Below are 23,231 nucleotides of genomic sequence, written 5' to 3'. Positions count from 1 at the left end.
CAGATATTGCGTGGATCATATACTATTGGATGCTGTATCCCTATTTCTTGAATGATTTTGTCTCTGAGTTCTTGGGGTTCGTACTCTCGTTCTGCATTGAGTCCTTCTTTACCCGCATCCTTTTCGTCATTGTCATCCTTATAATCATAGTCATCGTCGCCATCATCACAGTCATCATCATCATCATTATGAACCTGATTGTTGCCAGTGACTTCTGCCTTTAATCCTTTTTTTTTTTTTTTTTTTTTTGATGCCGTTCGTGAAAAGAAGATTTTTATCTGTTGAGCAGTCAGGAACTCATTGCTGCTGAACAAGCGGTTTCCCTCGTCATCCCTAGATTGAATCATAGCCTTTGCAACTGCGGATGGACCGGCCTTATATCAAGTTCTCTCTCCGAGCTGAAACATTTTTGTCAAGTAGGCTTTTTGCTTCTCTATGAATTATTTTTTTTACTTGATTGACATGACTTGAGAGCCCAGCCCATAGCTGCTGTCTTTCGTAGTAGTCCTACTCTTTTACTTGTAAACCCAATGACTTTAGGCATTCCCCCAGATTGCTGCTGTAGTCGCTCAGAGTACCCATGTGCTGCTTTGTCCATTAGAGTTTCGTGTTCTAGGGCTCTCTCATGTTTCCCATATTCAAGGTGATGCTAGAGAGCTGACCAGTGCTGATACGATTTCACACATCCCTCTTCAGGACAAGGAAACAGGCCATCTGAAAATTTCTTTGACGCACTTAATGCTGATGACACACCTGCACCTTTTCCATTGTTGCTCTGTTGGTGAACCGATTTTCTAGAAATGATTGCTTGAAAGAGTGCACCATTCGGGTTTGATTCGCTATCACTACTTGTGTTGGTGGGTAGTTTTGCCTTGGAACCATCCCATTTCTTCCATTGAAGTAGTTTCCCTGGACCAATTTGATAAGCTTTCCAAACACGCATCCATTCCTTTGTGAACTTAACATTGGGTATTTGGCTTACTCCCTCTATTTTGATATTTCGAGTCCAGGAATCGTTCTCTGGTGGTCCAGATACTGTCACTCGAACACCAGGTTTCTTCCGCGTTGTCAATGTTGTGCCCCTCGTTGAGATATACTTTCATGAGCGACTTCATAGTAGCCGCCTTCCTGTAGCAGGCACCTTTGCCTCCTTGAGGGTCTGCGAAGTCCATGCGCTCAATCTGCACTCCGTGAAGCTTGCCTACCATCATTGAGCCAATTATAGTAGCACCACAATGGTAGCAACCAGCATTGTCCTGCCAGTAATAAATTTTGCGCAAATGGGGCATGATAACTTTGAGTTGTTGTACCACATCAGACATGATTGCCAGTACTGCACAGCTATCTTAGTTACATATATTGTGAAAACATCTACGAATGTCGGCATTTGAACATCTCCATTGGCGTTTCTTCGAATGGCTACAGTCACGTGCTAAGAGATGCCACGTTTTGCGAACATATCGGATTGGCTCTCCCTGAATTTCCTAGGTAAAAACTTCATTGCCCAGTCTTGCACTTATAATACATAAACTTCATCTAGACACGATATGTTGTCTTGTCTTGCTTCATCTTGATTTACAAAGCGCTCATGACCACAACGAGATTAATAGTCAGTGTCCTCGGGATCACTCAAAGAGTAGGTTCTACAGTGGTCAGGTACACTTGAGCTCTTTGAAACATGCACCTGTGTAGGGGAGAAAAAGCCATCACTATTATTTATACTGATGGATATGAACTTCTGCTGTTGCTGCTGTTACCTTATAATCGTTCTTTAGGTATCGCTTTGCTGCCTTTAAATTGTCCTTCAGTTGTTTGATTTCGCCCATCGACATCTGGATTTCCATTTCACCTAACTTTTCGACCACAAGACAATCAAAAGCCTCTGTTTCTGATGCAGTGATGTAGTTGAGGCCTTGCAATGACCTCCTAGTAGACGCAGAACAAATGCGAAGAATTCGCAAAAGTGAACTTCAGCTCATTGGAACGAAGGAACGAAATTAGACTCTGCTGCGTAAACTTGATACTGGTTAATAATTCTTTCTGGTATCATATTGCGTATCACATTACGAACGGTGATGACCCCTTGACTAGAGAGTGTGATTGTTTTTGATCCAAAAGGAAGATCTTGAATGATGTGCGGACTTGTGATAAAGACCAGAAAATGTGAAAGTTTTTCCTCTGCCACTACCATTCTTGTATGCCTCGTCTGAGGGGCCACACCCTTTCCATGCTCAAGAATGTGCCTCCTTGCAATAGTGAAACGATATCTTGTAATACCTGGTATGTACTTCTGAATTTGTTTAAAGGTCACTTTGTCGGCCATTTAAGACAAAATCTGTCGTCTGGTACCCCACCCACGTGCGTTGTTATAACAATTTGAAAGTTCTTTCATTAGACTTTCGCCAATACCATCTGCTTCCTCATCATTGTCCGTAGAGAAAATAGGTTTACTTGAAAGTAGCGCCAAAGATGATCTGGCTGCCCAGGAGCTATTTCTTCGACAACAGCTGTAATTGCTTGCTTTGCCTTGCGTACATGTTGCCACTTAGTTCTACTACTGGTTCCCTCCCAAGGTGTTCGGAGGGTATACCGAACAGGACTTATGCTCCTGTTGTGTATACATATTCAACAGACTTAATGACGAGCTGCTACTACCATCAGCTATATCTTGGGTGAGTTCTTGACTTATTTCTGGGACATAAAGGCTCCCTCCCGGTGTCGCGCGGCTGTTTCTGTTTTGCATAAAAATCTTGCCGGCGTGCTCTGAGTTAGGGGAATGGTACTTGATGTACAATCAGCCTATTACGTAAACGACAATTAAACAGTTCATTGTTTTTATTGCTTAAAAATATGAAGTCATGGCAGCTTAGTGTACATGAATTAAGTGTATAATTATTAATAAAAGTAAAAAAAGTGAAAAGCTTAATTAACGGGACTGAGTGATCTCAGTATATCTATATATATTATATGATTACTGTAATATAACGTAGTGCTACCCTTATGGTTTGTTATAAAGCCTAAAGCCAGTCCTCATTTATTTGAATTAATCTAGTTGGATAATAAATCTTCTCGGTACACACGCTTGATCATTTGTTGCCACACCCACCAGAGATGACTAACATATTTTTCCCTTTCGTAAACAACCCCTTTTCGCTCACCGAAGTTAAACCTTTTAGGCTCGTAAATATCTCAGTTTCATCAATGTCTGTGAGCGTCTCCATACATTTATCGACTGCGCAGCTGGTTTCGAGGATACCTCTACAACAATAGCGGCAAATACCTGTTAAAAGTTACGAATTTTAAAAAAGTAAAAAAATAAGTGTCATGGTTGAGCGACCTACCTATTGTTGCTATGTTAAAGACCACATCCCCTCATCTAATACTTGCGGCAAGCAAAGAAAAAGCTACTTTATTTAAAATACCTAAAGTCTTGGAGTTGAAATTTACTAGTATGAGCCGCGGGGTCATTGCAGGCGTCAGCAATTCTAGCACCTTTCCAGCAATTCTACTTCGAATAATTATGCGTGTTTTATTTGTGCATTTGGCTAAGCGACTATTTGGCAAATCTTACCTGAACCAACTGGTAAAAATACCCCTGTTCTTTGAAGTAGTATTTGTGATCCCTGTTTATCGAGACCTCTTTCGGATTTTGGCCATTTTATTCCCTTTCCGTGCCCTGATATTTCTTGCGGGACCGTACATCTTTCTGAACCTCTTCGCCAATCAACTCCTAGTGACGCTCAATGTGAAGGGCAAATAGTCCAATTTTGCATGTTTTCTGGAACCTCAAAGAATTTGGCTCTTGCAAGGATCAGTTCTACTTCAGTCTCTACTCCTGTTATACAGCAAGTTGATTTGTGCCTTGAGATATCTTTGTTACAGCTTCGAAGTGGAATAATTTCCGACAATTTCTTTCTATCTCCTCTATCAGGACCACAAGATCCACCCAAAATAGAACCAAATGAACACATTGCAGCCATGTTTGGTCATTAAAGTCGGTCGGGAATTTATAAACGAATGTTATTGAAGCAATGGTTTGGCATGAAAGTGATCGAGGTACAAACGACAAGGCGGAAGGGATTGTTTGATTTGTCGGTTTCTTTCGTTTATTCCATGCGTTAAATATGAACCTCATTCCGATCCGGCCACCGGTCAACATTTCATGAAAGTCAAGAAATTTAAGATTAAAAACCAAAGTAAAGTAAAGTAAAAACTATTTTCACTGCATAATTAATGAACTCATCGCTAAAAGTTATGTAACTCCCAGATTCCGACGGGATCATGCTTATAATCGATAGCCATGATCCTTTGCGTCTCTGTCATATAAATATACGCTCCCATCTAGAGCGTGGTCACTTCAACAGATTAGACTCCGTGGAAGGATACATTTTTGGACCCACCCACCTCCCCTGGTGGTGGTGACATACCACGCCACGTGTACCTTCATTACATACCTATTACCTCAGTTGTCGCGGATTTTTCTCCCATAACTTAACCTTCTGCGATGAGGTAATGAGTATACGTGAAGATGTAGAACTATCCCATCCAGCGAGAATTGTATGTAATATATACTCATCTATCTGGAATATATATTAGGCAGATTAAGATTCCCGTTTTTTCTTCCTGCAAACGGCAAACGTGACCACGTTTTCATCGTTTCCCTACAATTCACTTAACCTTTTGCAAACCTTCCCGACAAAGACACATATTCTTATTTTCATCTACTACTTGGAGATCATTGCGATTCCTTTTCACTAATTTTAAATAATTTTTTAATGGTCAACTGACGTTTCACGTTTGCCGTAAACGAGAAGCTTAAATTCATTCCTACCCTTTGCACCAAACGCTAATCACTAGTATATACGACACTACAACATAATGGAGTGCGACTGTGCTGGGTGCCTGGTGGACAGCGTTAGACCAGCATTTTATTTTAAATCATGTGCACTTCATCATTAATATGAATACATAATTATTACAAGTGTTTAGAAAACGATTCTATATTATTACATTACAATAATACGCTGCCCGCTACGAAAAAACCAGTTTCATAAAACCTCTTGGGAAAAAAGCCCACTGGAAAACGTAGTCCTCGACCGATGCAACGTATTAATGCTCCGAGGGCTAGAGCTATATTCTAAGATAGATTTGTAACGTAAATTTGTATAAGTTTGGATACAAATGTTGGCTGCCCAACAAGCGAAAGGAATACATTTAGTATCACACTAACTTATATACTTAGCGTATATTTTAATAATGAAATGTCGTATGACTAAAATATTCACAAGGGAATATACAAAATAAACATATTCACTTAATGTGATCAATGTGCTACGAACCGTAATGAACACGCTTTCCAACTGCACGTTGTTACGTTGGAAACCTGTTACTCTCTATTGTTTACAAATATAAACGACCTCAGTCACGCAATCTCTGACTAGATGACCTGATTGATAAGAAAAACTTGATATATTTTTCGTTAGTCCTTAAGATTCAGTAAAACATACTATACTACATGCTATACTGATTAATATTTTTTTATAGTAGAGCTAAAATCCAACTTTTTATTTGGAGATACTTGGTTTCGAGTAAGGACGTTCCGAGTTCTTAGGCCCCGTCCACACCATGCTGGATAAATTTGAATCCGAATTTTTATTTATTCGGATAGGCCTACCGTCCACACTAGTCCGGGCGAATCTGGAACAATTCTTCACCGAAAACGAATTTTTTTCGAATACGGTCTCCATAGTGGAACAATTTGAAAACGCCGGCTAGCCGTATTAGTGTGACCGGAGAGCATTTCGTACCCGAAATTTTTCGAATACTCGATGACGCCATGATTGTCTTGGGAACATGGCGGGAAATCTAAAAATTCACCGCAGGCTCAATTTCAGCTTCGATGCACATGCTCAGATGTGCAATGAAGCGTTTTTGCCGCCTCTGACCGGGCTAGTATGGAAGCGAAACATTTTATCCGTTTTCATGTGTGGACGGAAAACTTTTTTTTCGGTTTCGAAAGTTGCGGATTCAAATTTATCCGGCATAGTGTGGACGGGGCCTTATCAACCTTAAATTATGACGCCACATACGGAATTTAGACAAACTTTCGAGCAATTGCCCTAATTCACTATGACGTCACTGCTTGTTTATGTGGGGGATAGAATCGCCAAATCCAATAGAAAATTCAACAAAATTTGCTCCTAGCGAAACAGCTTAATCTGAAATGGCCTGGTTTTCAGATATAATATGTGTTAATATGCACTAAAAAATATTCTGGGCGTTTCTTGGCTATTCTACTTCTCTTCGTGGATTGATACGGGTTTTAGAACAATTTTCGGTGAATTTGCGTTGATTTGACCCCGTCCGACGACCATGATGCTTTGGGTTTAAATAATAGATTGTTGAAGATTGTTTTGATGTGACGTTATAGTGAATTAGGGCAATTATAAAAGCTGTCGTAAAAAAGACCCCAAGCCAATTCTGATATATGCTTGAGAACAACATCTTGGTATGTTTAGGACAAATTTTCAAGGAAATCTGAATTATGGCACATACTGAAAACGCGTATTTTGCTAGGGACCTAATTTCAGATATTCTCAATGAAAGAAAAGGAGCTGCTTTCGAGTCGCCTCAAATACAATTGTAGAATTGCTGTAAGAAAGCAAAAGTTTTGAACAGAAGAGAATTTTGTACACAATTCACCACCAGCCTCCGAGCCAAGTCTTCGAGCGGCGAGGTAAATATTCTCCGATATTCTCTGAGGCTTAGGCAAATAATTGTTTTAGTATAAATACCAAAGGTGATTCTTTCAAAAAAAGGAAAGAATAGAAGATAAAAGACACATTTAAAACTACGAAAAAATTTAATTGAAGTGACAAACGCGGCTTTCAATTACAACACAGGCGAACTCCGACTTTGCGAATCAAAACAGTTTGTTTGGGCTTATTTGATTGTTTTAAGTCCTTTTTTAACTTTGAACAAAGTAAGTTCAAATTTGTTAGCCTCTTTAGTCCTTTTGGGGACAGCATTTTCTTTCATTATTTCTAATTCCTCTCCGGTAACAGCAACAAAGCGGCTAGCCGCCATTTTGGATTACCATTACCGTGTGATGATAGTGTGAGTTTCTCGACCAATCAGCGCGCGAGATTTTCAATAATCACCTGTGTGTTTTTACTAACATAAAAATAAAAATTTGATTCTTAAAAACATAATTACTAGATCTCAATTATTTTTGCAATATAAAATTTAAAATTGTCATTAAAAGTTATAGTGAAATCTATAGTAAATGGAAAACAAATTATAGTGAAATCTATAGTAAATGGAAAACAAATTATAGTGAAATCTATAGTAAATGGAAAAAAATTATAGCGGAGCTCCCGCGCGGGCCTAAGGGCCGAGCGGAGCACCATACTTAAGAAAAAATGGTAAACCATCGAGTTGACTTTTCATGGCTTGGCTGACGTCACTTCCGTCCGTCCGTCCGTGTACACAACACAGGGATCCCGGTTGGCTGTATTAGATTATCTTTTTATTTTGGCGGAATATCGAAGCGTTGCAACATCCGGGTACACATGTACAAATATGTGTACCTAAAATTCCGACTATTATTAACCTTGGTAAAAAAATTTTTACACCTGATGTCTGATGTTATTTATACGTAAGAATAACGAAAGACAACAAACAACTTTGTATTAAGCTTATATTTACTCTTACAATGGAACCACTTTTGGAGATCGATATGTCGACAGAAGTTTGCTCAGAGGAGAATGAAGGTAAAAGAAACGCCAGAAGTAAGAGAGTTTTGTCGGAAGAAGAAAAGCTCTTGAGGCGTGAAAAAGAAAGGCAAAGACGAAGGAATCTCACCGAAGAAAAGCGGCAAGCAGAGAGAGAGAAAACGCAAATCCAGGCGGGTCTTCGAGGATGAACAAAGAGAAAATGAACATCAAAGAAAAAGTAATTCGAGGCAAAACTTCACGGATAAACAAAGACAAAATGAACGTCAAAGAAAAAGTAATTCGAGGCAAAACTTCACGGATAAACAAAGACAAAATGAACGTCAAAGAAAAAGTAATTCGAGGCAAAACTTCACGGATGAACAAAGACAAAATGAACGTCAAAGAAAAAGTAATTCGAGGCGAAACTTCACGGATGAACAAAGACAAAATGAACGTCAAAGAAAAAGTAATTCGAGGCAAAACTTCACGGATGAACAAAGACAAAATGAACGTCAAAGAAAAAGTAATTCGAGGCAAAACTTCACGGATGAACAAAGACAAAATGAACGTGAAAAGATACTGAAATTGAGACAAAACTTCAGTGTAACACAGAAAGAAAATGATAAGTTAAGAAAGAGACGTGCAAGACAAAATTCTACGAAGGAATACCTCGAAATGGATATCATTACGCATAAAAGCTCAAAGATATCGGGTGAGTTTTTCTCCCGTGAAGACTTTCATTCAATAATTTTATATCAAATATTCAACTGTTTATAACCTGTTCGAGCTAGTATGATTATACAAATGAGCTTAAATTTATGTTGTTGAGAGATGTTATTGTATAAAAACCTAGAATTTCACTTTAAAAAGCTAAAAAAATATTCAAAAACATTTACAAATGCCAATTTACTGACAAAGAATTTCGGCATCATTTTGTATTTTTCTCGACGAATCGACAAATCAAAGACTTTCTCTCAAACTTTTGATATTTCTATAGATAAGCTTGATTTTATTTTAATGCTGGAGGAAATATAACACGAAGAGCATATTACGACAACATATATTCGTCCTATATTTAGCTTTGTAAATCTTTAGCAATTCGGTTGTTCTTAACCAACTATCGTATATGTTTTTCGTTCAAGAAAGATTCTTCTCATATCATGAATATTTAATGAGGAGAAAACAAAGCAAATCGCTACTGTGACGGTAGTTTGGAAATGTGTTATTAATTTGCATTAAATTTTCGTAAACTTTTCCTTTGATTTTCTCCAAGAAATATTCATTAGTTTGAGAAGTAATTTCAAACACTTGAGAGAGTTCTTCCTTCGATTTCTAAACACCTCAAACTCAGTTAAAAAAACTCGGCTGCGCCTCGTTTTTTCAACTCACTTTTCGGTGTTTGGAAATCGGAGGAAGAACTCTCTCGCGTGTTTGAAATATTACGTTTGAAATATAAATTTACACCAAATATTCAACTGTTTATTAAGCTGTTCGAGCAAGTCTGATGAGCTTAAAATGTGCTTAAATTTGTGTCGTTGAGAGATGTTATTGTAGAAAGACCTAGACTTTCACTTTAAAAAGCCGTAAAAAATATTCAAAAACATTTACAAAAGCCAATTTACTGACAAAGAAATTCGTCATTTTGTATTTTGCATTGCCTTTATTTTCTATTTTGTCTCGGTTGTTCTTGTCAAGTTTAACTGAATGTAAACTTCGTCTCGTTCTGTAAAAGACGTAATTATTAAAGTAAGCTTACATTTTGCTCACCTTAACCAGTTTCCAAGTCTGTTTTTTGGTCTTGATATGTCCTAAATCTCCAGATTTTCGATTTCGGGTGGTGGTGAGTTGTGTACAAAATTCCTAAGTGGGAGAGTATGTACTCGCGCAAAAAACAAACAAACAAACAAAAAAACAAAACAAAAACAAACAAACAAACAAACAAACAAAAACAACAAAAAAACATGAAAAAACAATGTAGTGCATTTCGATTCGATTTCACTGCATGGTTTTTATTATGGGAGAAATTATCTTCATAACGCATAAAAAATAATTGAAGATTTTTATCCCCGATCGTATTCTTACCTTTCAGTTTCATTCAAATTGTTCTCCCTGTGACTTCCGTATCGGGAGCTCCGCTTTTAGGCAGTGCCTAAATATATATATTAGTGAAATCTATAGTAAATGGGGGAAAAAATTATAGTGACATCTATAGTAAATGGAAAAAAATTATAGTGAAATCTATAGTAAATGGGAAAAAATTATAGTGAAATCTATAGTAAATGGAAAAAAATTATAGTGAAATCTATAGTAAATGGAAAAAAATTATAGTGAAATCTATAGTAAATGGGAAAAAAATTTATAGTGAAATCTATAGTAAATGGAAAAAAATTATAGTGAAATCTATAGTAAATGGAAAAAAATTATAGTGAAATCTATAGTAAATGGAAAAAAATTATAGTGAAATCTATAGTAAATGGGAAAAAAATTTATAGTGCAATCTATAGTAAATGGAAAACAATTATAGTGAAATCTATAGTAAATGGAAAAAAATTATAGTGAAATCTATAGTAAATGGGAAAAAATTTATAGTGAAATCTATAGTAATGGGAAAATTCTATAGTAAATGGAAAAAAATTATAGTGAATCTATAGTAAATGGAAAAAAATTATAGTGAAATCTATAGTAAATGGGAAAAAAATTATAGTGAAATCTATAGTAAATGGGAAAAAAATTATAGTGAAATCTATAGTAAATGGAAAAAAATTATAGTGAAATCTATAGTAAATGGAAAAAAATTATAGTGAAATCTATAGTAAATGGAAAAAAATTATATTGAAATCTATATTAAATTGGAAAAAAATTTATAGTGAAATCTATAGTAAATGGAAAAAAATTATAGTGAAATCTATAGTAAATGGAAAACAATTATAGTGAAATCTATAGTAAATGGAAAAAAATTATAGTGAAATCTATAGTAAATGGAAAAAAATTATAGTGAAATCTATAGTAAATGGAACAAATTTTATAGTGAAATCTATAGTAAATGGAAAACAATTATAGTGAAATCTATAGTAAATGGAAAACAATTATAGTGAAATCTATAGTAAATGGGAAAAAAATTATAGTGAAATCTATAGTAAATGGAAAACAATTATAGTGAAATCTATAGTAAATGGAAAAAAATTATAGTGAAATCTATAGTAAATGGAAAAAAATTATAGTGAAATCTATAGTAAATGGAACAAATTTATAGTGAAATCTATAGTAAATGGAAAACAATTATAGTGAAATCTATAGTAAATGGAAAAAAATTATAGTGAAATCTATAGTAAATGGGAAAAAAATTTATAGTGAAATCTATAGTAAATGGAAAAAAATTATAGTGAAATCTATAGTAAATGGAAAAATTTATAGTGAAATCTATAGGAAATGGAAAAAAATTATAGTGAAATCTATAGTAAATGGGAAAAAAATTTATAGTGAAATCTATAGTAAATGGAAAAAAATTATAGTGAAATCTATAGTAAATGGAAAAAAATTATAGTGAAATCTATAGTAAATGGAAAAAAATTATAGTGAAATCTATAGTAAATGGAAAAAAATTATAGTGAAATCTATAGTAAATGGGAAAAAAATTTATAGTGAAATCTATAGTAAATGGAAAAAAATTATAGTGAAATCTATAGTAAATGGAAAAAAATTATAGTGAAATCTATAGTAAATGGAAAAAAATTATAGTGAAATCTATAGTAAATTGGAAAAAAATTTATAGTGAAATCTATAGTAAATGGAAAAAAATTATAGTGAAATCTATAGTAAATGGAAAACAATTATAGTGAAATCTATAGTAAATGGAAAAAAATTATAGTGAAATCTATAGTAAATGGGAAAAAAATTTATAGTGAAATCTATAGTAAATGGAAAAAAATTATAGTGAAATCTATAGTAAATGGAAAAAAATTATAGTGAAATCTATAGTAAATGGGAAAAAAATTTATAGTGAAATCTATAGTAAATGGAAAAAAATTATAGTGAAATCTATAGTAAATGGAAAAAAATTATAGTGGAATCTATAGTAAATGGGAAAAAAATTATAGTGAAATTATAGTAAATGAAAAATTAACGATGTGCTGAGTTAATTAAGTTCAAGCCAAATGTAAAACTTCTTAATGATGGTAATTGAACTGAGTGGAGTGCAATTTGGTCTGAAATCAAACGAGCGATTACAAAATCGCACGACCGCGTAGCGGAAGTACGATTTGTAATTGCAAGTTTGATTTCAGACCAAAATTGCACGACACGAAGTTCAGTTACCACTTAATCATATCCTTTTTGTAATCATACGCAAGAAAAAGACACAATAAAGAGTGCAGAATAATCAATTTAATGTATTAGAAGAACTAAATGCGGACAAAAAAAAAATCTAAAAAAAATTTTTTTTTAATTTGAATTTTTTTTTTTTTTTTTTTGATTTTTTTGTTTTATTTTGTTTTATTTTATTGTTTAAAAAATTTTTATAGGATGCGATTAAGAGCTCCTAAGGATGCGATTTAGGAATGAATCGGACTCCTTTGAACCAATCAGATTGCAGGATTTGGTAGTGATTACAAAAAGGATATGATTAAATGGGTAATAGAACCTACATAAAACATAAACGAGAATTAACAATTAATGGAATAGTAAATGATAAAATTTATGTCGTTGATGTGTCCATTCAATTAAAATCAGTTGTAATACTTCTTAAATAACATTGCCTTAAGATTTTTCTTAAAAGACTCTAAAGTTTTGATAATTTTAGTACAATTCGGAAGAGCGTTTCATAGTCTTGGGGCTGCACTGACAAAATGATCTCTCGCCATATGATTTAGTTCTAGCAATAGCAATCTCTAGCAAATTCTTTGCTGACGATCGTAGATGCCTTTTGGAAGTGGACGATGTCAGAAAGACTATAAGTATTGTGAAGCCAGGCCATTCATTGCCTTAAAGGTCAAGAGTATTATCTTGTATTCAATTCTGGCATGGATTGGCAGCCAGTGCAGCTCGCGTAGAATAGGTGTAACGTGTGCATACTTGTTGTTACGAATAACTAATCTAGCAGCACAGTTCTGTACATGTTGGAGTTTCTCAAGCTGCTAATAAGGTAATCCATAAAGAAGACTGTTACATTGGTCTAGACGAAAAGACACAGGGGCATGCACCAGTTTCTCAGTAGTTTGATGATCAAGGTAGCGCCGGATTTTGCTGATAGTATTTAACGCAAGGTAAGCAGATGATCATACAGTGTTAATTTGCTTCTGGAAGGAGAAGACGTCATCGAACACCGCACCAAGGTTACGAGCACAATGTTTGGGCTCCAATGAGACATTGTTCACTAAGATGTTAGGCATAGGGGTAACCACGCTGCGAGAGAACAACGAATGGACGCGTATTTTTTCGTTCTTACTTCCATTAAGTACGTATACCAGTTTGTTTGATATAGACCAGGATTTCATATCATCTAGACAAGTATTAATATGCTGGACCACAATACTAGCTGAGGATCTGTCCAAGACAGCATACAGTTTGAGTGTCGTCAGCATATAACATTGCGTCGAGGTCGTGGGCCCCAAAGATCTCCTCTAGCGGGGATACATACACGCAGAACACCAATGGACCGAGCACGGAGCCGTGTGGTACACCATAGCTTAACACGTGATAGTTTGATGAATAATCCCCGGCAGATACAAAGTAGCGACGGTGATGGAAAAAAGAAGTAAGGACCAAGCACCAGGAAAATAAGCCTAGTTAAACGATACGTTAATCATTTTAGTGATTACTGGTACGTCAATAAACGAAATAATCAATGACGTTGTCATAGATCTAACTGGCAAGATTTTTTTCGCAGCCATGTTTATTAGCTTGTTGATATCATTTGTTGTTAATAACTTGTAATAACGCGCCAATCGGATTCCATTGTACTAGGAGATCCAAAGATAGGCCGTCTATTCTCAGATCATGCAGCCGTTTTCTGCTCGTTGAATTCCGTGAAGCCCCCGCCAAGTGTCGTGTCTCGCACATTCCGAAGGTTAAAGTATGTTGATGTGGCCGCTATTAGTGATGACATCGCGGTTTCTCCCCTACTAAACAGCACCGGCCTGGATACTTTGGATAAACTAGTGGACTGTTACAATACGACAGTATCGTCTCTGGTTGATGTTCATGCCCCCTTACAATCCAAGAAAACTGTCAACAGACCTCGGGTTCCATGGATGAACGGTGACATTAAAACAGCAATATAGGATTGACGGAGAGCAGAGCGTAGGTGGCGAGGCAATAAGACCGTTGAACACCTAGCAGAATTTAAACAGAGGAAAAACTACGCTACTATGCTAATGAATAGAGCTCAACAAACGTACTACTGTGACTTTATCAATGATAACAGCTCCGACCATCGCAAGCTGTTTCGTGCAGCCAAAATCCTGTTATCAGACCCACTGACATTATGTCTGCCTGACTTGTGTGAAGCAAAAACAATGGCTAATGATATTGGTACTTATTTCGTACGTAAAATAAGTGACATCCACACTAAGTTGGGTAATGATGACTCGCCCCATGTCGTAAGGAGAGAGGATGATTTTCGCAGTGGTGTGGTGTTTTCAGAGTTCCAGTCCCTTTATTCAGAAAATGTACGTGATCTAATCACCTGCTCTAGCAAGAAAACTTCTCGTCTTGATCCGATGCCTACGTCATTGGTGGTCAAGTGCTTGGACGTGCTGCTTCCTGTTATAACATCTATGACCAATCAATCTCTTCAATCCGATCAGTTTGCTGATAAATGGAAACTTGGAATGGTCACACCACTCCTCAATAAACATGGTGTGGATCTATTATATAAGAACCTCCGCCCAGTTACCACTTTAGCTTATATTTCTAAGATGACGGAGACAGCTGTCGCAGTGCAAATCCAATCTCACATGACTCGCCATGCTTTGTTCCCTGTCTTCCAGTCTGCTTACAGGCAGCATCACAGCACAGAGTCAGCATTGCTCAAGGTTCGAAACGACATCTTGTTGAACATGAATAAACAGCATGTAACTCTTCTGTTACTCCTTGACCTCAGTGCTGCGTTTGACACCGTAAATCATACAATTTTTGTTACAGCGCCTAAAGTCTCAGCTTGGAGTTGATGGGACAGTGTTATCTTGGTTTAAGTCTTACCTATTTGGAAGATCACAACAAATAACTATCAATGGCAAGGTATCTTTAACCTTGACTGTGGGGTAACCAAAGGATCCGGTCTCGGGCCTTTGCTGTTTAATATCTACATGTCAAGTCTGTTCCAAATAATTGATCGCCATGCTGCGAGTGTTCACTGCTACGCGGATGGCTCGCAACTCTATCTTTCATTCAGTCCCAAAGACTCAGCGAGTCAAGAGGCTGCCCTCACATCAATGGAACTGTGTATCACTGATGTTAAGAACTGGGCTCGTTCTAACTTCCTTCTCCTAAATGGGGATAAAACCGAGTTCATCATCATCGGAACGAGACAGCAGCTGGCAAAGGTCACCATTGACCCTATATCAGTTGGAGACGAAGCACTAATAAGCAAATCAAAACCTTGGAGCTTGGTTCAATGAACATTTCGATATTGCCACTCGTGTCACTAAAACATGTAGTGCCGATTTCTTCAAGTTACACAGTATAAGGCGGATACGGAAATAACTCTCACAGGAATCTGCCGAGACTATTATTCACTCGTTCGTAACAAGTAAAATTGACTATTGCAATAGCCTTCTCTATGGGATACCCAACTGTCGAATAGATAAATTACAAAGAGTTCTAAATGCCAGTGCGCGACTCTTTTTTAGAGGGTAAATTTTGTCATATTACTCCATTACTCATGAAGCTTCACTGGTTGCCAGTTAACTTACGTATTAATTTTAAAATATTACTTTTCGCGTATAAAGCCATTAGATATAATGGACTAGCCCCACCATACATTAGTGCCCTCGTAGGCAGACATCAGGCAAACAGTTCGCGATATAGCCTTAGATCATATGATAAACACTTTTTAACCATACCTAATTTTAAATCATATGTTACCCTTGGGGACTGGTCCTTTACTGTTGCCGCACCTAGGCTTTGGAATGCATTACAATTAGGTATTAGATCAGCACCGTCTCTTAATATTTTTAAATCGATACTTAAGACACATTTTTTAAAATTAGCTTATTATTAATTGTTGCCAATAGCCATGAATTGTTAGTTAATTACTTTTTAGATAGTTTGTTTTGTAATCTAGTTTCTCAGATTCCATATTTTTATACAATTTACAGCTCGTTTACATACTATATATATATATATATATCAATAGAGATATCATAATCGTAAATATCCTTACTATTGTAAAGCGCTTTTGATCATTTTGCCATGGAAAATCGCGCAATAGAAATGATTAAATTATTATTATTTATTATTATTATTATTATTATTATTATTACTATTATTATTATTACTATTCCTTTATTTCACAACAAAATAAGAATATTGCAAATCTTTTGCCGGTATACAATAACCTTCTACCCCTACTCTTCTTAAGATGTGTGCCGTGCCTAAAAGTACATATTTCTGTAGGTCTAACAAGCTTATACTATCAAGTTCTAGTCTCTGAACATGATCCTTAAATTGTTTTGATATTGTTCCGAGCGATCCAATGACTATCGGAACTACCATGGTCTTCATCCTCCACAATCTTTGTATTTCTATTCTTAGTTCTTGGTACTTTTCAATCTTTTCCATTTCCTTTTGATCAATTCTATGGTCCATAGGCACTGAGATGTCAATCAGTTTCGCCTTCTTCTTGCTCCTATCTACGACTATGATGTCCGGTCTTCTTGCTTCAATCTTCTTATCCGTGTTAACATTAAAATCCCATAGGATCTTGACCTTTTCGTTTTCCACTACTTTCTCTGGTTCGTGATCCAACCAATTATCTGCAGTGCACTGTATTTGGTGTTTCCTACATAGGTGCCAATGTATTGTTCTTGCCACTTTGTCATGTCTGTCTTTATCTCTCTCCCTGCTAGTACTTTGCATCCAGCTACAAGGTGGTCCACAGTTTCCGTCTTTTCATTGCATAACCGGCGCAGCGATGAATCACTACTGTTGTACTTGCTTCTCAAGTAGTTGGTAGGTAGTGCTTGGTCCTGTGCAGCAGTGAGTAGTCCTTCCGTTTCCATCTTAATGTCTCCTTTCTTTAGCCAGAGCCAAGTGCTCTCCTTATCCATCTTGTCCTCGCACGTCTTGATGTAGTTTCCGTGTAAAGGCTTGCCTGTGTATCTCATTGCATCGCGTACATTGCATCGCGTACAATTCCGGGTCACTTCCGGTGATTTTGCTCACTTCCATACTATATCACGAAACGCCTGTCACATTTCATGCTAATTAACCTCGAAGAATTACAAAGAATAAGGAAGAATTCATACTTTCCACTCTCGATCGCAATAACGGGGAAGCGTCAAGAAAAAATGTAGCACCGGAAAATAAGAGTAATACAACGATAGTTTAGTGTGCTTTAAACTTACCTCTTAGCTCTTGGTCGATCCAGCGATTTTCTTTGAGTGAATACTTAGTCAAAATGGTGTCCTTTTGTATGGAAAGTACGACAATGCCTTTAAGAAACGCCATAGTGTGTCTTCGTAAATGTCCTTCTGAAAAAAGTGGCACCAGAAATTTGATGTACACTCACTGCCTTAAATGAATCCTGCATTTGTTTCTTTCGGCTTTAAATGTGATATGCTATCTTTGAAGTATTTGTTCAGTCACTGTTGAGGCTGGTTTTGAGAAGAGAAGCCCAGAATCGCTCAAGAATTGCGTCAAATTTACAATCGTTCTTCATTCTTCATCCGCCTTATCGAGTAGCCAGATTCCTCGTTGGCTTGGAAACAACGCTTTTAGTCACCAGTTTCTATTGAAGACGCACTTTTTTAAACCAAGCGAACCCCTTTTTTAGGTTTGGAGTCAAGGAGGCAAACCGCGCGAGGCATGGGACCAAAATTGTTCGCGGGAAATCTTGAAAGTTGTTGCTGGCGCGGATAGTCATGGCATATTTAATGGAGGACGAAAAATGATGAAAACGTTTATGCAAGCTCAAAGACTAAGGCGATTCTGGACTTGTAAAAATATAACGCAACTATAAGGCGGTCATGACCTAGGTTTGAGTGCAATTGTGCGCGATGGAACACCTCCCCCTTAAGGGCATGCACATCCTCGTTAGCTTGCTCATGTGCTAAGCTTAGCTACTGCTCTGTCCAACATCATGTCATCCAAGTTTTCTTTTAGCAAATCACGTTGCATTGTTTTATAGCGAATGCCTGATACCAATCGCTCCCGCAGGCGCTCATTTTGCATGGCATCACTGAACTCACACTCACTTGCTAGGTGTTTTAAAACGGGAACGTAATCGTTTTCCTTTCTAGATCGGTTATCGAAGTCAAATCTTGCCACCAAGGCAGATTTTTGCGCTTTGACATGGCTTTTAAGGCGTCCAACACTAACATCATACGTCGTACCTTCGTCTGTTGGTTTGGCGGGCATAAGCAAATCATTTATAACTGATACATCTCCGTCGACAAATTTGCTTATTTTCAATTGCTTATATTTTGAGAAACGTTTCTTTAGGACCTTCTTTTCCAACTTTAGGCTGATTTTGATCTCGAACTCGTCGCCAATTTGTTGCAATCTAGCCCACAACAAAAAACAAAATGGCCGAACTTATTTTGATTTGATTTGATTTTTTTTCTTCAATGTGTTGTTATGCTAATTACATAAATGCGCGCATAATAAGCGGAAGTAAATTCTACTTGTGAGCAGAAGTAATATTTTACAACTGTAGTTGAAGATTATAAACCATGTCGAACTTCTGTTCTTTATCATCCGACGGGAGGGTCTCGTTAAAAGGGGTGAGTTTACTGGAGGAGCCTCCTTTTACTAGATTTCGTAACTGTCCGCTATATGCACTGCATATTAACAGTTACCTTTGGTGACAGAAGTTTTGTTATAGCAGGACCGAAAATTTGGAACTCATTACCACAAGAACTTAAAAACTCACAAACTGTTGACATTTTTAAGTGTACATTAAAAACACATCTTTTTGATAATTAACACGGGATCCATTTGCATATTTATGCATAGATATTTATAGGCTTTTCTTAAGTATAATGTGGTTAATTGAAAAATTAAACGAGACTTACCTAAGTCGAAGTTGGATTGAGATTCTACCGTAGCATTTGCAGGAATGAGGAGGTCAGGTGAGATAGCAAGCATTGAGTATCCGAGCTCAGTCTTTAAAGCGATTTTGGGGGACTTTGAAAATAAATATTATATGTGTAAAGTATCGTGGGCAACAGTATAGGGCTTGGGTGGGATGTGACCTCCTCATTCCTGCAAATGCTACGGTAGAATCTCAATCCAACTTCGACTTAGGTAAGTCTCGTTTAATTTTTCAATTCTACCTCGCATTTGCATACAATCGAAGGTCACGTGGGAACATCTGCTGCTTTTGCTGCTAAAGTAGATGCTGATCTTGTGCTGTGGCTTTTAAAGATATCAGTGTTTATGCCAGCTGCCTTCATTGTCTGTTTTATCCATCTGGATATAGTGTCTTTAGATGCTGGGCCATGAGGCTCTGCATGGCAAATCAAAAGTTGTCTGGTATTTTTACGAATGGCAGCTGTCCTTGTGATGTATGCATTTAGCAGAGTCACAACACAAAGTCTTTTGTCCGAAATGTAACGTTTAAATATAATGGGATGCAGGTGGCGGTTCTTTCCACCTCTTGCACTTGTCTGTTTAAGGCATGAGGTGATTCTGAAAGAATATTCATCAGGCTTTACTGTCATGCTATCAAGAGATAACTTTTGTAGAGTTTGAGTTCTCTGAGCAGATATTAGTGCCATTATCATCACCATTTTCAATGTTAGGAGCTTTAGAGATAATTCTTCAACAACTGGAAAATCCTTTAAGAAGGTGAGTACTTGTTGTGGGTCCCAGGTCTCTAAGTATCTTGGTAGTGCAGGTTTTATATTGAACAGACCTGACATGAACCTGGAGACTACAGGGTGGCTTCCTACTTTCACACCATCTACTGTAATGAAGGTGGAGAGTGCACTTCTTGCTGTTCCTACAGCACTGTAGCTCATCCTCTTAGAGAGTTGAGTCAGGAAGTCTAGGACCTGTTGTAGTTCAGGGTGTAACTGGTTAACATTGTTATCTTTGCAGAACTGAACCCAAGAGGAAACGTATGTCTGGTATTGTTTGTGAGTTCCCTCTCTCCATGATTTCAATATAATGTCAAGAGGTTCACCAAATACTCCTTGGCTGGTCAAGGCAGACTTGACACAAGATATCCAATGAGTTTTAGTTTCGGATACAGAGGGTGCACTTCCTTTGGGCTGTAAGGTAGTGTTAATGTTTGGCTGTGGTGGCTTATCTTGACAGGCTGATCCTGCATCATTTGAATTAAGCGTGGGTACCAGAACTGTGTTTCCCACTGTGGAACCACCAAGATTGCCATAACTTTGCTTAGTTGTATGTACTGAAGGACTTTCCCTATCAGGCTAAAGGGGGGAAAACAATATATCAGTTGATATTTTGCCCAGTCAACAGTAAAGGCATCAATGGCTATTGCCCCTGAGTCAGGCTTCCAGGCAATATATTTTTCAACCTTATAATTCAACCTGGAAGCAAACATATCCACTTCAGGTATTCCCCACTTAGCTGTTAGGCTATGAAAACAAGCCGAGTCAAGAGACCATTCCGTATTGCTGTGGAAATCTCGGCTAGCTTTGTCAGCCTCTATGTTATGAAATAATTCCCATGATTCTCAGCGATCATAGCTTTCTAGGTTTTTGTTGACTAACATTATTGAAAGAATTGAATAAAGTGTAAGTTACGTGTTTGGAGAAAATTACTCATGTTTCTTTCTTAGTTTCGGTTTCATGAATTGTTTTGTACAGAGCTTGATTTTCGTTATTTTTCTTCCAAAATTGTACAAACGCATGTCATTCCGGAGTGATTATCTCAAAAACAAGCTCGGGACACCCCCTTTTATTTATTTTATTTATTTTATTTTATTTTATTTTATTTTATTTATTTTATTTATTTATTTTATTTATTTATTTATTTATTTTATTTTATTTATTTATTTCTTTTATTTTATTTTATTTATTTATTTATTTTATTTTATTTTATTTATTTTATTTTATTTTATTTTATTCTTTATTTTTTTTATTTTATTTTCTTTTATTTCTTTTATTTTATTTTTTTTCTTTCTTTTTTTTATTTCTTTTATTTTATTTTGTTTTCTTTCTTTTTTTATTTTCTTTATTTTTTTTCTTTTCTTTTTTTTCTTTTTTTCTTTTCTTTTCTTTTCTTTTTTTCTTTTATTTTCTTTTCTTTTCTTTTCTTTTCTTTCTTTTTTTTCTTTTATTTACTTTTCTTTCTTTCTTTTCTTTTCTTTTTTTCTTTTTGTCTATCTTTTCTTGTCTTGGTGTTTTGTCTTTTATTTTTTTATTTCTTTATTTTTTTTTTTATTCTTTTCTTTATTTCTTTTCTTTGTTTTATTTTATTTTATTTTCGTTATTTTTATTTTATTTTATTTTATTTATTTATTTATTTATTAATTTATTTTTTAATTTAGGTTTTTATTATTATTATTATTATTATTTATTATTTATTTTTATTTATGTAGTGTTTAATAAACGAGCAGGAGTGTTTTATCGGGTACAAAACACGAGGCGCAGCCGAGTGGTTTTAGGCCCGATAAAACACGATCTGCGAGATTATTAAACGGCTTAGAAAACTTATGATGTTTGTTCTCATAGTGTACCGATTTTTTTACGAAATGAACCAAGTTTGATAGAGAAAATCCAAGTTAAAGTTTATGCAAATGAAGACGAATCTTTATCCGATTTAAAATCACTTTCATGGTCATGATTTCTAGTGTGTTTTCGTCATGAATTATTAATGAGTTTTCTAAATATATTTAAAACACTCATTAATAATTGAAGGAAGGAAGGAAGGAAGGAAGGAAGCTTCTTTATTTTGCCACGGTAAAAACATCAGTCGATTGCCTAAAAATATTTAAAAGTAAAGATTTACGATTAAAAAGCTAGTTACTGTTTTACATGTTTGCCGTGGAGCCCTTAGTTACAACTTTTCTTACTGTACAAACTATCAATTTCCGTTTTAAATTTTCGTACTGACTTGACATCTTTTATATTTAACGGTAGGTCATTCCACAATTTTGCCCCACTATAGCTGAATGATCGTTTTAGATATATATAAAGACAAAGATATTTAATCCGACCCAATTATAAGCCTTTGTTCGTCCACGAACGAGTTCTTCAAAATGACAAGTTCTGATGGCAGGTGTTCTCTTCTTTCCCAAAACAAAATACCCAAAAAATCACTTTGCTCACGATTAGAACATTGTTTCGACTTCTCAATTTCTAAATATCGACGTTTTATTCTAAATAGCACATGGTTAAAATATTTTTTGAAAGTTCTTTATATTTTATGACGTTCCAAAGCAACTTGGTAGTAAAACATTTTTCGCCAACTCAAATTTATTGGAAGATAATAAAATTTCATAGATTTAAAGCCAAGACGTCAATGTTAAAAAAAGTTTTTCAACAATGAAGCCCATACACATTTTTGCAACGCGAGGCCCTCGAAGTTGGAGGGTTTTTTGGCTCTCTCTTTACAATTCAAACCCTCGCCCTAGCGTTTTGAACTTTATTTTAAAACCCTGAGCTTTAATTGAGGCGGCCGAGTCTTGAATCCACGAACTCCTGCACCTAAGTAGTCTGGTGCCGCCCCCTCCCCCTCCCCCCCTCTCAGTTATAAGCTGTTATAAGACTATGGAACGCAAGGGATCTCTGGTCTGTCGAGCCACTCATTTTATTGAACCTCGTCTTAGACGTTTATACAAGTTGAGTGTCAGATCTAACTACGGCAAACTAGAGCACGGTCAGGTTGACCAGAAGGACTTTCCTTAGTCGTTGTGACTATCAGTCGGGATTCCTTACTCGGCTACTGTCCTTACTTAGGTCTGTACCTCCCAGTACAACCCGAACTACAACCTTAGCCTTGTTCACAACTAAGTACAAGATTGGATGCACAGAATGGTTAAATTGCTCATCCTAACCACGTATCTAGACAAGTTCATCCTTGGTGGTTTGAATGTTTAGGTTAATTTGACAAAGGTTTGTAGTACAGGAAACTACAATGTAGATCTTCAAGTCAAAACAGTCTCAGTTAGTAAACTAAACATGGTAGACTTGCAGAATCATATTTTCAAAAAGCATCATTCATGTAAACAAACCATTCCTAAAATTTTGTTGCATAACAAAGCCCTCCCTGCTGATTATAAGCCCACTCGTCTGCTAACAGAAATTTCCTCGCAGTTTTAAGCCCCTCCCCTAGTTATAAAAAGCTATAAAATCCCCCGATTATAAGCTTAAAATACTTTTTATA

The 23,231-nt window shown here is 36.1% G+C and overlaps 2 protein-coding genes across 4 annotated transcripts in view; one reads left to right on the top strand and one right to left on the bottom strand.

Annotated features, from left to right (window-relative positions):
* Positions 1–23,231, top strand: part of LOC116292498 (uncharacterized) — a 94,946-nt gene that overhangs the window by 3,707 nt on the left and 68,008 nt on the right. Inside the window, exon 1 of one of the 3 annotated variants that reach the window (XM_089029601.1) lies at positions 295–416. The exons of the other annotated variants lie outside the window; for them this stretch is intronic. Within the exon in view, the coding sequence (XP_088885727.1) occupies positions 365–416 (52 nt within the window). The 5' untranslated portion in view covers positions 295–364. Of the gene's footprint in view, positions 1–294; positions 417–23,231 lie in introns of those variants that run through there. 3 annotated transcript variants of the gene reach the window in all.
* Positions 19,190–20,759, bottom strand: LOC148911382 (uncharacterized). The gene is made up of 2 exons (XM_089029882.1): positions 20,751–20,759; positions 19,190–20,311 (listed from the first exon to the last, which is right to left on the bottom strand). Exons 1-2 carry the CDS (start codon positions 20,757–20,759, stop codon positions 19,232–19,234), a joined length of 1,089 nt encoding a protein of 362 aa, XP_088886008.1. The 3' UTR covers positions 19,190–19,231.

This window comes from Actinia tenebrosa, unplaced genomic scaffold (genome assembly GCF_029948245.1).
Source record: "Actinia tenebrosa isolate PJP-AT-01 unplaced genomic scaffold, QUT_ActTen_1.0 PGA_scaffold14__42_contigs__length_11649687, whole genome shotgun sequence".
In the NCBI taxonomy this organism is placed as follows: domain Eukaryota; kingdom Metazoa; phylum Cnidaria; class Anthozoa; order Actiniaria; family Actiniidae; genus Actinia; species Actinia tenebrosa.
The sequence above is the reverse complement of the archived record's forward strand: the minus strand, read 5'-3'. Positions and strand labels throughout refer to the sequence as shown.